This window comes from Penaeus vannamei, chromosome 36 (genome assembly GCF_042767895.1).
Source record: "Penaeus vannamei isolate JL-2024 chromosome 36, ASM4276789v1, whole genome shotgun sequence".
Lineage (NCBI taxonomy): Eukaryota > Metazoa > Arthropoda > Malacostraca > Decapoda > Penaeidae > Penaeus > Penaeus vannamei.
The window spans coordinates 5,926,680-5,944,179 of record NC_091584.1 but is presented as its reverse complement, the minus strand read 5'-3'; the positions used below and the strand labels follow the sequence as shown (position 1 = coordinate 5,944,179).

Sequence of the window (17,500 nt, the reverse complement as noted above, 5' to 3'; positions counted from 1 at the left end):
AGTCTAGTTCTGAGAGAGATTCAAGCCCTTACCAAAAGAGATGAAGTACTGTCAATGAATAATTAAATTTCACAGTAGGTTGACTAGTGTATATGAATAAGGAAGACCTCCAACCATGTAGTAAACTAGTAAAGATCTCCGAGAAGGTTTTCTGTATTAACATGTGCATTAAGTCAGGAGGACTTGATTTCTACACAGGACAGTTTATTGTTTTTTGCCATGCTTCTAGCGCACTGGCTGAATGTTGCGTTGATCCTGAAGGGTTTATTCAAGTTAGGTGATTTTTATCATAAAGATATCCATGAAGCCAGTATTTGATGAAGATAAAAAGAGCATTCTTATTTTTTATCTTTACGTTTTTTATTATGCTTTAAGGAGACCTTTTTCTTATGGCCACACCTCCCTGACAGCATGTTCTACCTTACAGACTGTGTTGATCCTAAACCTGTACTGCAACCCCCAGAACTCGGCCAAATCAGCTGATGGATCCCACTGTAAGTTGTCACCAGGACCTTTTTCATTAGAAAGCAGATGACAGGCATTGGCTAGAAAGTGCAAAAATTCATTCGGTGATACTACAGTATATTCAGTTTACTGATGATTTTTTTCCTTCAGTAGAATAGGGATTGAAGAGAGTCAGATAGGTATAGAAAAGAAGCTTAGATAAAGATAAGAGAGGTAGGAAATCATACATCAGAAGGATGTAAAGATGGATAATTAAAGATTTCTAAGATAGATAGAATAAGAAACAAAAGGTTATAATTAGAAACTGATTAAGCATTCCTAGTTCTCTAACAAGACGTAACACGGATACTAACCTCTCCTTTATCATTTCCTTGGGACTAGCAACGGTCAGCGATGAGGAGATGCAGGAGCACTACGACAACTTCTTTGAGGAGGTTTTCGTGGAGTGCGAGGATCGGTATGGAGAGATCGAAGAGATGAATGTGTGCGACAACCTTGGGGACCATCTTGTTGGCAATGTGTATATAAAGGTCAGATAAGTGCTTAAGAAATTTTATTGTGGATTGTGGAATCTGTTTTAGTTTTAGTATTGGTTAAGGTATATTTAAGTCCTTAACCCACTAATGGCAGTATATTTTGAAGCCAAAAATGATAGTTTCTGGGCAGCTACAAAATCAGCATGCGGGGCTGGCCCGGAATCTGCCCGCTCACCGGCCGTTGCTTGCGACGGAATCGGAGCACAAGCTCCGATCCAACATCACGCTGGCAATGTTTATTTTTCCAGGTGTCACATATATGGGACACCTATTGTAAATGGGTTAATCAGTAAAAGATTCTTTAATATTCTTTTTTTTCTCTCTCTCTATTTTCTTTTCTTCTGACTTATATTGTCTTAATAATGTAGGATCGTAATATAATGAAATAACATGTAACCAGAGAGAAAAAATTATATCTTTCCCTTTTTAATTCATACAGTTCAAATATGAAGAAGATGCTGAAAAGGCTGTTGTGGACCTCAATAACCGGTGGTTTGGGGGTCGAGCAATCCATGCAGAGTTGAGTCCTGTAACTGACTTTCGAGAGGCATGCTGTCGTCAGTATGAAATGGGGTCAGTATTTGTTTTCTTGTTTGCCTGTGAGTACTGCTTGTTTAAGGTCTTAGTAAATTCCATTAGCTTGTAGGAATCATATGAAATAGTAATTTTTTCAACTGTAAGATACATTATATATAAGAAAATTTTTCTTACGATATAAGCCCCATGGCACTATAAGTGCTTAGCCACAAAGGAGGCAGTTGGTAGACCTTGTGACTTCACCTGATTTCACCTTTCCTTGAATTTACAGAAAAAAAAACTTTTTTTTTTTAGTAATGCTATCAATATCAATGCTGTTAATATCATTATAGACATTCTGATTATTATAATGTCATTGACGAGAGTAGCAAAGATATATGACACCATGAAATATTTCCAATAATCAATGAAAAGGATAAGCAGGTGAAATAGGTATTAAGCTCATTTATGACTTAGTATTTGTAGTGCTATCTGTGTCTAAATACAATTAATAAATTAGATTTACTGTGGGCATGGTATGTATGTACAGCTACAAAGAAAACTACATTAGGAGGGGTGTTGAAAGATTCAATATCGAATAGACCCTTATGTTATGGAAGAGTTCGTATTTTTGGTTTTGAATTTGTCTCATGCAGTTTCATTTCTTGAATAGTCGTTCCAGAACTCATATGGATTCACTGTAAGATGGTGATTATATGGAATATGCCTTGGAATATTCAGATAAGCCACACATAGCGAAAAGTAATTGGAAAATTAAGGATACCAACAGTTTCGTAGTGTTATCTATATTTCGCTAAGTATAGTTGCTTGTGTCAGAATATTTAGCATTATTTCCTTACGATATTTTTTTGTGTAACCGTGTAGACCATCCTTGGTAGCAGCAGGTTAAAGGTTTCTGAAAATCATATTAGTTTTAAACACATGAATAGTATATAAAACATTATTCTCATTTTACACTTCCATCAACAGAGAGTGCACACGCAGTGGATTCTGTAACTTCATGCATCTGAAACCAATTTCTCGAGAACTCCGCAGAGAATTGTATGGACGGAAGAGGAGGAGGTGGGTGGCTTTTTTGCGTGTCAGAACATATAATTAACAAGAATTTTGTCTGAGATATTTTTTTCTTTCTTTCTTTTTTCCTTTTTTTTTTTTGGGGGGGGGGATATACAATGTTAATAATGTTCTGTAGAACCAAGAAAGATTTTGACATTGTCACCATCATCAACTAGTAATGCACATTTATTGTTAATTGGAAACAGACTTGACAAAGTTTTGTGTATTCATTTCATGCTACGATTTTACTAGATTCATTTCTTTACCATAAGAGATACCAAATAACATATTAAGTTAAATTTGCCTGTAAGGGGGGCACATGATCATAAGGATATATTTTATCTGAAGAAATCCTTTCTGTAACAAGTCTTTGATATTGAAGTGGGCTCCCCCTCGCCTTCTATCTAAAATGAAAAAGAAATTTGTAAGATAAGTTTCTTTTCTATATTTCCCAGATCTTGAAATGCATTTCAGTCTTTCATATAACTTTTCTCCATACCTTGTTATTTTTGGACTACATCACAAACCTACATGTATTCCAGATCACACTCCCGAAGTCGCCGCCGCCACAGGTCGAGGTCGAGGTCACGAGAGCGTAGGCGGGAGAGCAAGGATAGGTCATCGGTGCTTGACAGGTTCTCCGCCCATTCTCAGGACAAGGATCAGAGGGAAGGGAGATTTGGTCGCTACTAAGCAAGGGGTGGCTCTGGTGGCATTGCATTGTGGTTTTTAGGTATTTAAATTATTTAACATAGTTTGTTAAATCATTTCATTCATATGTATGTTTGGGATTGTCAATAAGCCGGGTTAAAACCATTTAGAGGTTATTGAATTTTATTCTCATTATTTGTCACAAGAAGAAATAATGGTAATGATAATAACTGAAACATTAATGATGATGATGAAATGCAGCCATTAAATAGAGGTCATTCTCAACTTGCAGATGGAAAGTGGCAATATCAGGTTATGTAGTTGCAATAAGGAGAGAATTCACATGTGCAAAATTGTGTTTTATGTTGCAGCTATTTGATCCCTCCATTAATTACCCTTGACATGGTTCCATTTTATGACATTTACTTCCTTATTTGATATTGGACGAAGGCTTTCCTAGTAGTTAGAAGATGATGATGTGTTTAAGTATCTGACATTAATTCACAGCCTGGAAACTATTTGTATGAATACTTTATCCTGTAAAAAGACAAAGCCCTAGGTATAGTTTCGACTCTTTGACTGAGTAAGTAGTACATTTGTTGAATTTTAGAAAGTAATATAATATTTTAGGATTTTCTGTGGAAGGTTCAAGGCCACAAAAAGATCTCAGTAAGGTATTTAGGTTTTATTTTGTGCGTGATGAATATTACCACTAATACTGTGATGGAAAAAGTGATAAAAGTAACCTTTGATTGCAAAGATTATTTATTTATTGGCAAAAGGAAAGAAATTACTACTCAAATAAAATTCTGGCACAGGTGTGTAAAAATCTGAAATGGATGGCACTTTATGGCAATGATAATAAAAATTAATGTTTCTTCATAAACTTTAAGGTGAAGCTGTAACTAAGGTAGCTTTAATTTCCTAATTAAGTTGATATAGAGGGAGAAATTAGCATGGTACAAATATTAGTGCAGCCAAAAAAGATTTTAAAAAATCAATGTCAATCTATTCTCAAACAAGGTCTAAATCATCTTATGGATTTGCTCAATATGGTGTCAAGTGAAGTAAAGACCACAGAAGGCTAAACGACTTATCACTCCATGCAACTGGGATTGAATGCAAATGTGAGACACTGTGCTTTGTATTTTATTTGGCTTTTAAGATTTGTGAGGATTAGACTTTGTGTGATTGAGAGAGGAAAATGACTGAAGTTGCTCACTTATACATAATTGGTAATCTTTAAAAGGGTATTTTATGATTAATTTGCATAGTGCCACTTAACACTAACATGGGATTCTTATTAACCTACTCACAACAGAATTTCCTGTTACCATTCTAAACCATGTGCCAGTTGGCATGTGTGGTCAGCCACTTGAGGGAGAAACTAGAAGCATGGGAAGCTTAAATTTCCCCCATTCTCTGTGCTCTTCGCTGCAGTGTAAATGATTGTATATCTGATGAGGCTAATATAAGGCTTTAAGCATACATTCTCCTCAGTGACTGCAGTCAGGGCCACATGATTGAATGTTGTCCTGGTGTGGGTGAGGGTGAGGGATTGGCTATAGCATGATGGGATGTTATCTGTTGTGAATGGGTTAAGCCTGCAGTTATGCTGTATGGGAAGTGCTGCCAGCTGAACTGCTTTTACTAATATATTATGGCTAATTGTAAATGAGTACATCCTGAGTGGTAGATAGTATAATATCCAATGTTATTTTATATTTTAGTCTTAATACATATAATCATTCTGATAATTGTTCACAAAGCATAATTGTCACAAGACTATAGTAACTAATATTTTGGAGAAGGTTATGTGAACAAAAATCTTCAATGCTTTTGTAGAAGTAAAAGAATTTTTAGCAATGACTGTCATGTATCACAATATATATTTTGGTATCAGTTTCTTTCCTTTGGTGCATTTTTTTTTTATATAATAAGGATGTTTTGCAGGGTCTCATGAGTAAGGTTAATTGCACGTGTGTAGAAATAAATTTTAGCTCAGAGTAAATGGAAGGGAAGCTGTTTTAATGATAAGGAAAGCTAAGGTGCATCATCTTGTGAGGCAAATACATGTTTTTTTTTTAATGAATATTTAATGTTTTTTTTATTATTAACTTATTCACTCTCTTTTATTATATATATGTATATTTTTCCCTTCTTTTTTCTGGGAAGAATTCATGAAGTTCTGACTGAAAAAGTTTGTAAATTAATTTGCCAACTCAAATTTTATGTTTATATTTAAACATGTAACACTTGTTCCTCATTTTATTGCGAGTTATCTACATGATTTGTTAGCATGTTTTAAGAATTTTGTGTGTGTTTATTTTTTATGGACATTTATTTATTTATGTACTCTCATTTAATCAACAAATACATATACTGATTTTTTCTTATTTTTGTACTTCTGTAATAGGCTAACAAAGTAACCATCATAAGTGTCAGTGTCTGAAAATATATAAATGGTCTTTTGACAAGATAAAAAGATGTCAACCTCATGCTGTTAAGCAAGTCCAACAATAAAATATACATTTGATTTTTTTCTCATTTTACCATTTTCTGTTTATTTTTGTGGACATTAGCAAGTAAACATAATATAAAAAGGCAACTATAGATAACCAATTAATATCCAAACTAATACTGTTAAGGGGAAGATTGGGCACATTGTTCTTGAAAGACGGTTACAATTAATAGTATTGTAAGGCCAAGATTTGTTTCTGGTACCAAAAACACTTTACAGAACATCCTTGACAAATCAGTGGTAAAGTTTTCACATCTTATAATGGCAAGACCTGTAGGATAAGAATTATTTTAAAATAACCTATGTTGAACTTCACTGAAGAAAGATATGGTAGCAAAATCATTTTAAAAAAATAATCAGCTCATTAAAGCCAGGAGTGCATTTTCCTATATATTTCTTTTCCCACATGGATGGCTCCACAAGCACTTATATTCATATGCTTGAACAAGGTTTGTAAGATCAAATATTTGTGTTCATGGCGTCTCACATGTGGGCATCACTTTTTTCATATGCTAAGATTAAATTTCATGTGTCACAGATTTTGTGTTTTACATGTACGTTACACAGTGACTTTGGTAAGCCTTATGTTTATGAATGGTCAGTCTTTGCAACTTTGGAATGGTTAATAAATTTCTTTATTACTGAACACAAATATCTTGATAAAAGTAATTTGTAAAATAGTCTATTTAAGTCATTTTATCCTGCATTTTGTCCTAACCATTTATTTATTATGTCATGGTTGCCAGATGCATGTGAAGTACCAATGACTTGCCATATGCCACAATAATTTATATTTTCAATAAAATGCATTTTCAATCATTGTTGTTTTGCTACATATTCTCAGCTGCACATCTAATAGTTACTGAAGCATGTTTAAGCCATTTTAAATAACAACAATTCAATGGAATGTGGTTAATCTGTAAATTGATATTCTCAATAACAAAATTCACATCTTGATGCAGTTTGTTGGCTATAAATTTCAGTAGAGAAATTTTATTAAGAAAAAAACAAATTTCACGTGATTCCAGCAGTTGTGTATTGCCCAGGTGTTAAATCCCAACTGTGTCTAAGCATATTGATTTAATATGAAGTGTACATTTTGTTGAGCATATTTCTGTTACAAAAGTCACAAAAGGAGTCCACTACTAGACCTACCAAATCTCAAGTGTTTATGTTAGTTTTTGATTTTGCTGGAAACAGTCTATTTTTTAATAATTATGATACCAACAATGACAAGAATGAACTTCTTAGAATGTTTTTTTCTTATTGTAAATTCAAGAAATGGGGTAAACAGGAGAGGCTGTTTAGGCAAAATAATCAACTTTCGTTCTTGTGGAGATAGCCATTCATAAAAAAAATTACTCAAACAAGACCATAATGGGCAGGAAATGTTCCCCAAGCCAGTTGGCATTATCAGGGCCTTGAAGACACGTAGCTTGGTCCTTCTGCACAGGAACCATCTACAAATACTCTTGTCGAGAGAGTTCATGACCCCTGTTGCCAGGCCAATCCGTCTGCTGACTTTCTGGTCTGATATCCCTGAGTTATGAACTACACTACTAAGGTATGTAAAGCTCTCTGTGACGTCAATATCCTCACCGCAAGCATGTACCAACCAAACAGGTTCTCCTAGCAAGTCTCTAAAGTCCTGGATCTTGGTCTTGGTCCAGGAGACCTCTAGACCCAAAGGCTTCATTTAATTGCTAAATGCATCCAGAGCCACCACTAAGGTTTCCAAAGACTCAGATAGTGATATTGCCCAGAGTTGCTCCACAATGGCTTTGGACAGTAGCTCTGCCCAGTATCCAGTCCATGCAAGTGTTGAAGTGTTGGTGCAAGGACACAGCCTTGCCTCACTCCTGAACTAACAGGAAAGAAGCTTGACAGATGCCCACCACACTTTACAGCACTTTCAGTACTAGGTTATAGGCTTGCTATTATCCAATAATCCTTGTTGGAATTCATCACAGTCTCAGGGTCTCCCAGAGGGATTCCCGATACACTGTATCAAACTCTTTCTTGAGGTCGATGTAGGCTGCAAACAGCCGACAACCAAACTCACGGTGGTGCTCTACAATGACTTGTAGTGTAAGGATATGGTCTATTGTGGACATACCAGCAGTGAATCCAGATTGCTCTGTCCTCTGGTGCCTCAGCAGGTAGTTTCTGATACATCTCAGAAGAATGTGGGCGAGAACCTTGCTCGGTATACTGACCAGTGTGATGCCTCGGTGAATGCTGCAGTCCCATCGGTCCCTCTTCCCCTTCCAGAGAGGGATGACCACACCCTTCAAAAGGTCAAGGGGATTGGTACCGGACTACCATATGGCAGCTAGGACAGCATGCAACCCCAATGCCATAGGTTCACCACTAGCTTTTAACAGTTCTGCTGGGATGCCGCAGATACTCGCTGCTTTACCACTCTTCAGCTTGGAGATTGCCCCCCTAACTTCAGTTAGGGAGGATGGATCCTCACTGATGGGTGGGTCCGGCAACGGAATCTCAGCACTACCCGCATCCAGGTTAACTGTCGGTGGAGACTATAATTAGAACACTCAATTTCTTTTGCTACAGGTTAGCAAAATAAGTATTAAAATGTTAAACTAAATCCCTCTCTGAGTCTTTAGAAGAGATGAGCATTATCAGTCTCACATGTGAAAAAGTATCTAGAAGCCAGCACCACATATAATCTGGTAACAGAAAGCAATTGTGATTAAAATATTAAGATTATGAGTTTTATCTCAAATTTGGAGAGAAATTAAAGAAAAGTCTTGATTTAATTTTACCATTATATTTATTGCCTATAAATATATAACCATACACAAAGGGTAAAAAGCTTTTGTACAGAAAAAATTTGTGTTTCATATAGTTAGTAAATTCCTTAGAAAAAATGGCCAACAGTTATTGGTCACATATCAAAAGTTTATGTATATCAGTAAGTATTCATTGCTTATAATTCTTGGATATTTCCCTATAACAACATAATTATGGATAATACTTACTAAGTACCTATACATTACCAACAAAACTTTTTTTTTAAGAAATGAACAAAGTGATTGTCAAAACTACTGACCTGCTTTTCCAATCCTAAAAAGAGCAAGTGAACTAACACATTTCCATCATCATACTCATGTTAAGATCTTTAGATGATTTTTCAATACATAAAGCACCCATGTACAGGCAAAACTTTCCAGCCAAGGCATTTCAAGGAAATTTATAACACCTTGTACGATTTTGATTAAAATATTAAGCAGGTTTGGGTGAAACTAATAATTTGATAATTTGAAAATGTATTAAATGCATGAGTAATAGTTTTCCCTTCAGTAATCCAAAAAAAATCCAAGAATAACTTGAATCACATAGACAATTGCTTAAATACACATTTTCAAACAACTTCAAAAAAAAATTATTTATAACACAGCCAAATGTTAACCCCATACAACTATGCATGATAGCTATTACCATCAGATCTTCTAATGTAATTGGCTAAGATAATGCATGGATGATATGAGAGATGAAAGATTCAAATTTACATTAATAATCAAAACATAATAAATGCTGGAATGAAAACATGGTCAACCTGGTTTTTAGTAATGCCATCATATTGTTTAGTGCTGATCAAATGCCTTTAAGACAAAAGGAAAATCATGATAATGAGTAAAGAGGGAAAAAGAGGAAATGCACCTGGGAGAACAGGAAAGCAAGCAAAGGGGTGAGGAAGCAAAAAGACCTGTGTGTAGGAATGAATGGAGAGTTACAATAAAGGGAGAGAGGGAGAGAGGGAGAGAGGGAGAGAGGGAGAGGGAGGGAGGGAGGGAGGGAGGGAGGGAGGGAGGGAGGGAGGGAGGGAGGGAGGAAGGGAGGAAGGGAGGAAGGGAGGAAGGGAGGAAGGGAGGAAGGGAGGAAGGAAGGAAGGAAGGAAGGAAGGAAGGAAGGAAGGAAGGAAGGATATCAGTATATCAGAGTGAAAACAGTATAAAAAATTACCCTCAGCACCTGACTCGCTTTTTGAGCAGCATCAATGTAAATTCTGGTGTACCACAATCCCTTACCTATACAACCAAAAATACCCCAAGGGTGGCAATAGCCCCATACCTTTCTGCAATACGTAGCACGCTAAACCATTCGTATTATAATTCCTACCAACCCCCTTAGAATGAAAACCCTACATTGAATACAAATCATTCAATCCAAATAAATCCTTGGTTTCTGCATAACAATATACAATACAGTAAAGCTATTTCATATTACTACATTATGCATGTAGCAAAATGGACACTCAAGTCAAATAATGATCAATGACCTATAATATCAGGTATAATAAGGAACTATAAAAGTAATAATATTGTTGAAGAGAGTCTAAATCCAAGGAAAAAACAAAATGACAATAAAGAATACACAAAACACTTTGTTAACAAGTAAAACTTATATGCCATGGCCCAGATTCACATATTCAACCTATAATACCACATATGAAGAATGATTATAATAACCAAAAAAAATAATAAAATGAATAAAAATGGAAATAAAAAAAAACAATTTAATAATTATAATTTAAAAAAAATTGACAAAGAAATTTTATATGCACTTTTTTTGGCGTGCATTTATCCACTATATAAAATATGTTCAGGAACTTATCCATTAGGCATTCCAAGTAACAGAGTCAAATAAATACTTTGGTGGAAGAGGCTTTCTCCATACAATCTAAAATACATTGATGTTTTTCACATGTCTTTGCTACTGTATAGCCCCATGATGGATTCAGCAAAGAAAAGAGGTGGTGCAAAATTAAACCATGTCATATCGATTGCAGAGAACGTGGAAATTAAGATAAAAAAAAAGAAACAAACAAACAAACAAAAAAAAATTATTTAGTTTGTGAGCATCAACATTTCATTTGATTTTCATTTAGTGGTGGAGTTTCTTTCTTTAAAGGAATGTGTACACATTAATTTTCTGTTAAATATACACAGCATATATAACTGTATAAAATCTGTCATCTTTGAAAATCCGGCACTCTTCAAGTCCAGAGGCCAAGATTTTGTGTCAACCTTTACTCTCTTTAGTCCACTACCAACACAATGAACCAATCACTTTCCTCCTAAACAAAGTTACACAATACCATACCATAATACCAATAATACCTTTGGTAGTAATATCAAAATTCTAATCGGAAAACATACGGGCCTCTCTTACAACCCAAACATTTTCTTTAGGTATTTCCTCATGATCATAAATTTCAATTAATTGACTGAATACCTCTATTTTCAATGCACAAAATAATAAACCTGTAGATCTGACATTTCATAACAGAGTTAAATTTGCCAAATAAACATCTGAATGTTTTTTTTTACCTATACACAAGGTCCATCTCACTTTCCATTAAAAGATCAAACCCACCATGCTTTGTGCACAAAAAAAAACAGTATTGTCTATATGAAAAAATCAGTAAAAAAAAATAATATGTCCATTCACTGTCATACCAAATGTACATATAATTTACAAAACTTCCATTATTATTTATCATATGAAATTACTAATAATATACTAAGCAACAAATATCAAATTCTTAAATGAAAGATTTATATTTTTTTCATCTATTTATTTTTTCTTAACGAGACATTACTTAAAGGAATGCCACTGCAGAACTTATAACTAGAAATTAATAAATTGCATCTTAACGTAATATCATAAACCATAATTTCTAAGTATCATTTTTCAGCACTGATTTACTATCAAAAGCATCTGTAACAATAACATCAACAGTTTACAACAAAACGAAGTGTAAAAAAATACAAGGATATCATACTAATAATCTTTACAATATCATTTCTAGAACATGTGCTTCATTCTAGCACAATATTAATGAACCCTGAAGAAATTACTTCAACCAATTTATTGCACTCAGTCAAAAGTACAACTATGCATTTCAATAGAAAAAAAAGAAAGGTGGAATTAAAGTTCATTTATGCATCAAACAGATTCTAATTATCCTTGACAATGAAAAGATCACACATTGCTTAATATAAGAACGAGATGGCCACAATAAGAAATAAAATCTGTAATATATCAAACTCATCAAGAGTTCATCTGATGAGCAAATAACCAAAATAGATGATGACCTCTAAACATTACAATTCAACTTCTTAACAATTTAACTTTTTATTGTAGCTGTCTCCTTTTTATCTCTATGTCCACATTACAATGTGTGTTTATGTTCATTGCTTACGATCATATAGCAATTTGCATTAACACATCATAAAATTCCTGCTCTTTCTCCAGCATGTGCTTTATCCTTCACTGAGTACCTGCAGCTGAAACTAATTTTTGTTCAACCTTAACTCAAAGTTAGTCACAACTGTGCCATACAGAAACAGAGAGCAGTAACTCATTACTGGCTTCACTGAATGATTAGTTGGTTACAATAAACATGAGGATATTATATAGGGTTCTTGTGAGATAACCCATGCGAGAGATATAACCCGTTTGATCTTGTATGAAAGGTATTATGATTATGAGCTCATTTAATACTGTAGAAAAGCTTTATAAAGAAATCACACCTGACGAAAAATTCTGGCTCACCTTTTGTGAGAAAACACTTCCATACATACTTTGGGAAGGAATGCTGCAGTTTGCAGAATTATAATGATCCATTATTGCATGCTTGGACCTTTGTTGATATATACATACATACATATATATAATATACATATATATATATAAATGTGTATGTATACATGTGCATGTGTGGGTATGGGTGTGTGTGTATGTGGGGGGGGGGGGGGGGGGCGGTTGAGTGTGTGAATGTGAGAAAGTGTGTGTGTGTGTGTGTGTGTGTGTGTGTGTGTGTGTGTGTGTGTGTGTGTGTGTGTGTGTGTGTGTGTGTGTGTGTGTGTGTGTGTGTGTGTGTGTGTGTGTGTGTATAAAACCATAAAAAAAATATAAAAAAAATAAAAAAATAAAAAACAAAGAGAAGGAAAAAAAATCACTAAAGTTCCTCTTTCTTCACAGGATCCTGCTCGGCTTTTTCTTTTCCTTTTTCTGAAACCGTCTCCTTTATTGGTTCCTTCTCCTGCATCGAGGGTTCTGCTGTAGTTTCTTCCTTCTTTGCTTCCTCAGCCTCCTTCGCTGAACTTACCTCGGCTTCCTTGGGCGTCGGTTGCTCTTCTTCAACCCTCACTGGTTCCTTCTCTGGAATACTTTCTGCTACTGTCTCTTCCCTGGATTCCAACTTTGTCCCTTCCGCTGCCTTGACACTCTTTTCCTCTTCATTCTCATCAGCTTCTTTCTTCTGTTCTTCCATCTTTGACTCTCCTTCTTTCTCTTCTGCCTCGTCTTCCTTCTTTCCCTCCGGTTCCTTCTCCTCATCTTTTTCCACCATCCTGACACCCTTCCCTTCCACCTCCAAGGACGGGACCCCAACATACAGCCGGCCAAGATACTTGTTGTAAGGCGAGCCAAAGAATATATTATCCCCTATTTTGTTTGTTTGAGAGATGAAACGGAGACGGCCACTGTTCCCTTGCATTGAGCCATCGATGTTTCCTTCTGCATCAAGTTCCACTACAATTGTCTTGTTGGATGCCATGTGTTGAGCAATTGGCTCCAGGTTGAAAATCTGTAAATTCAAAAGGAATTTTGTAAAAGAATATACATAGATATGTACATACATACATACATCTATATATATACATACATACATACATCTATATATATACATACATACATCTATATATATATATATCATACATACATACATACATACATCTATATCTATATCTATATCTATATCTATATCTATATCTATATCTATATCTATATCTATATCTATATCTATATCTATATCTATATCTATCTATCTATCTATCTATATATATATATATATATATATATATATATATATATATATATATATATATATCATACATACATACAAACATACATACATCTATATATAGGAAAAAAAAAAAAAAAAAAAAAAATATATATATATATATATATATATATATATAAATATATATATATATATATATATATATATATATATATATATATATATATATATCATAATTTTAAAATCAGTATTTCTATTAAGAACATCAAAGGACTGTGAACAATATACAATGCATTACTCCTATCATTCCTATCACTTTTATGAAAGGGAGGTTTTAGCAAAGAATAACACCCTTTATAGACATTATAAAAACACACACACACGCGCTCGCAAGCACACATATTCACCTTGAATGAAATATCTTCTGTAAACTTATTGGGATAGATCTTAGACACAGTATCAAACACCATCTTGGCAAGGTTTACAAAGCGCAGAAGAAGTTTCCTCAACCATGGCAGCTTGGTAAGGAACTTCAGCTCATCAAAGGCCTCTGGGGACTTGACTGCCACAAGGGATACGTAATATCCACCCTCATTCCTATTTCGGAGGTTGTCAGGCATTCCAGGCAGTCGGTCCACAAAGATTTCTGATGCTCCAGCTTTGGGACCTTGTAACCAGTACCTGGAAAATAGGGAGATAGAAAGAGTTAGAACTAAAGAGTGCATGACTAATTTTTATTTACGTAATCTCGAATCAAGATTGACATGTAGTTTATATTTAGATAAACATCATAAACTCTAAATGTGCAATAGTAATCTAACTGAACATCTTGGTAGATATAATGTATACTATTTACTTTTTTTCTGAAGTTATACTAATCACATTACTGTCCTGAAAATTATTTACAGTTACTCTGGTTTGATACAGACATAAACACAGAAACTTATCCCCATCTGCAAATATTTCGCATAACTAATATGCCTTTAAAGACTCAAGTAATTAAAGTCAAATTTTTGCCGAAGTCAAATTCAGTCACCCAATCACCTCTTACCTCCAGACACGTTTCTGGAAGGTTTCGCACACCAAAACGAAGTCATGATCTGGTGATAGCTGGACCCCATTGGCGAAGTGGATGTTCTTCATCAGCACTGTGTTCTTCTTTGTCTTTGGGTCAAATTTGATTAGCCTAAAAGACAAAAGTAAACCAATACAGTTACACTTACATGAATGACAAATAACGAAGTATCATTAGGCAGCGAAATGAGCATAAAATAATGAAGAACTTCCAGAGAATCTATGTCAAGCATTGCTACTAGAAATTATCTTAATTTCATCTTAGAAAGTGATGAGTCTTCACATTTACAATACCTTTTTCTCTAATAAGCATCTTGATATGAATAACACAAAAAAATAAAAAAGTAATAACTCAAGCAAAGAACCACTTATTCAAATATACACCAAAAGGTTGCCTTAAAGGCAAAAGTGTCTTCTAGCTTAGCATCGCATCTAAAAGACAACAAATTTATGATCTAGAGAGTTCTTTCACACACAAATAATTACTTTGCATATCATCATCATCATCTGGGGGCTAACGCCGACAGGGGCGCATGGCCGCATCCACCAACTGGTTCCACTTTTTGGGGTCCCTCATGGCAAGCGGCCAGTTAGGGACTCGACCCATCTCGAGCTCCTCACGACAGGTTTGATCGATCTGCCCAAGCCACGACCTCCTAGGTCGTCCCACAGGCCTCCTCCACCCAGGGCTGTCTCGTACAGAGACAACCTGGTGGGCAGGATCATCCTGGCGGAAGCGATCCAGGTGGCCGTATAGCCTGAGTTAGCGATCCTGGATTGTGCAGGTGACAGGTCCTGTGCCAGTCTCACGGTGCAACCATTGATTGGACACGTGGTCCCGCCAATTGTACTCCATGATCCGGCGCAAGGACCTATTACAGAAGGCATCAAGACGAGAATCCAAGGCACTGGATAATGTCCAGGTTTTACTACCGTATAGCAAAACTGGCATTATCAGGGCCTTGAAAACCTGTAGCTTGGTCCTTCTGCACAGGTACCACATAAATCCTGTATATTCTTTCTAAGAACATGATCACACAAGCATACACATGAGAGCACACACCTGCCACTTGGGTCACTCAGCATCTCTATTATGCCATCAGAAAGGTCAGCGCTGATAGAGGCATCTGACCAGTATATGTTGCCCTCGGAATCAATGTCAAGGTCGTCCAGCAACTTTGGAGCCACACCATCAATTTCTTCCAAGGGATCAAAAAGTCTTTCTTTTTCACCTGAAATATAGGAAGGAGTTATCATTCAAGAACTAAAATATACAAATATGTTTTAAGACAAAAGCTGCTATTTTGTTCTGATATTTACGTTTATCTTCTTGCCCTTTCGAAGATTTTCCAATAAATCCAAAACAAATTAAGCAATGTATATATCAGTGTTTCCTTAATTGTTTTGGATGTGACCCTGAACACACTTTCTGGTCTGGAAACACTCATGTGGAAACATAATTTCAATACCTATGGCTTTCATTATTCACAGAACTATTTTCATGTCCCACAATTGCAAGGTAAATATATTTATACTATTTTGTAAAAATTACACTTTCCATTCTCAATTTCATTTACCTATTCATTTCTTATTCATACACTCTAGGACTCTTATAAATAATGCTCCTTTAAAAGAAGTCGCAAAGGACCATTACTTAATCCCTAAAGTTCTATTTGCCATGGTCATGGATCATACAATATGAACTCAGTCCTATTTGCCCTGAACGCAGAGAGCTTTCCAAATATTGCATGCAATTTTTCCAAAGCCTTTTTCATCATGATTGAGAAATATGTAGCATCCATTAATATACCAGGTACTTCAGCCGCAAGACCTCCATAGCCCTGATGACTTTTTACCAATGAGATGTACGGTGCATCTATTATTAATTCATCAGGTAGGGTTTGGAATGTTACCTTTATCTACACCTACACATCCCATGTGTGTGTTATTTACATCCCCAGAGTAATCTATCCCATTTTCATTCAAACATTCGGGATACCTTTGATCATCTATAATTTGTACATAACTAAACATTATGTATTAGCCTTATGACAAGAAAATTTATATTTCCTGGCGAATAAAATGTCTGCATTCAGAATTTCCACCATAGTGATGCTTGAGAAAAGAAAAGAAGAAGAAGAAGAAGAAGAAAAAAAAAAAAAAAAAATTGTGGTCAGAGTTTGCTGTTCTAAGGGGGGGGGGGGGATAATGATGATGACAATATCTATCATTCTTACAAACAATTGCACATGAATAGAACTGTATACCTGTTTCCACATCGACTGAGAAGAGTCCCAGGTATGCATCAGCCACCAGCAGCCGGCCATCGGGAGCAAAACGCAAACCGAGAGGACGTCCGCAGATTTTCTCCTGCCATGGTCCATCTTAAAAATTAGATGATATTTATAAAATAACTGATTGATGATTAATTTTCACAGTAAGGAATAAATCTAGTGTTTCATGTACAGCTTTAAGACTGCTGTGAGTACGATGAATATGAAAATAGCTTTAAGTGTGTATAAACCAAATTTACTAGAAACACAATTAAAGCATATTAAACAAATTTCTGAATTCTATTTATTACTAGTGCACAAATGCTAAATAAACATATTACATCCTCAATAAAACCTGAAAAATCATAGACAAACTTTTAACTTTTTAAGTGTAAACCAGCTGAAGCCCATACAAGCAAAGAAAAGGTCCACTTTTCTGAGATTTTGAACTGAAATACTAACATTAATAACTTTGATAAAAAGGGCAATGTCAAAATTGATATAAAAAATTAAGAATCTGATGAGCTGAAATAAATAATCCAGATTCAAAAAA

At 35.1% G+C, this 17,500-nt stretch overlaps 3 protein-coding genes across 8 annotated transcripts in view; 1 reads left to right on the top strand and 2 right to left on the bottom strand.

Annotated features, from left to right (window-relative positions):
* LOC113817162 (splicing factor U2AF 26 kDa subunit) overlaps positions 1 to 12,678 on the top strand; it is a 26,407-nt gene extending 13,729 nt beyond the window's left edge. The window contains exons 3-7 of the mRNA XM_070114768.1: positions 428 to 494; positions 847 to 995; positions 1,441 to 1,574; positions 2,508 to 2,600; positions 3,137 to 12,678. Coding sequence (XP_069970869.1) covers positions 428 to 494; positions 847 to 995; positions 1,441 to 1,574; positions 2,508 to 2,600; positions 3,137 to 3,287 — 594 coding nt within the window. The 3' untranslated portion in view covers positions 3,288 to 12,678. The remainder of the gene's footprint in view (positions 1 to 427; positions 495 to 846; positions 996 to 1,440; positions 1,575 to 2,507; positions 2,601 to 3,136) is intronic.
* LOC138859460 (uncharacterized) lies at positions 7,731 to 8,940 on the bottom strand. The gene is made up of 3 exons (XM_070114748.1): positions 8,877 to 8,940; positions 8,124 to 8,293; positions 7,731 to 8,054 (listed from the first exon to the last, which is right to left on the bottom strand). The coding sequence occupies exons 1-3, from the start codon at positions 8,938 to 8,940 to the stop codon at positions 7,731 to 7,733; spliced, it is 558 nt and encodes a 185-aa protein (XP_069970849.1).
* The window catches only part of LOC113817161 (adipocyte plasma membrane-associated protein Hemomucin), a 17,371-nt gene continuing 8,412 nt past the window's right edge, over positions 8,542 to 17,500 (bottom strand). For all 6 annotated transcript variants that reach the window (XM_027369168.2, XM_027369170.2, XM_027369166.2 and 3 more), the window contains exons 4-8: positions 16,942 to 17,058; positions 15,738 to 15,906; positions 14,652 to 14,786; positions 14,008 to 14,281; positions 8,542 to 13,384 (exon numbers count right to left, since the gene is read on the bottom strand). In XM_027369168.2, the coding sequence (XP_027224969.2) occupies positions 12,755 to 13,384; positions 14,008 to 14,281; positions 14,652 to 14,786; positions 15,738 to 15,906; positions 16,942 to 17,058 (1,325 nt within the window). In that variant the 3' untranslated portion in view covers positions 8,542 to 12,754. The remainder of the gene's footprint in view (positions 13,385 to 14,007; positions 14,282 to 14,651; positions 14,787 to 15,737; positions 15,907 to 16,941; positions 17,059 to 17,500) is intronic.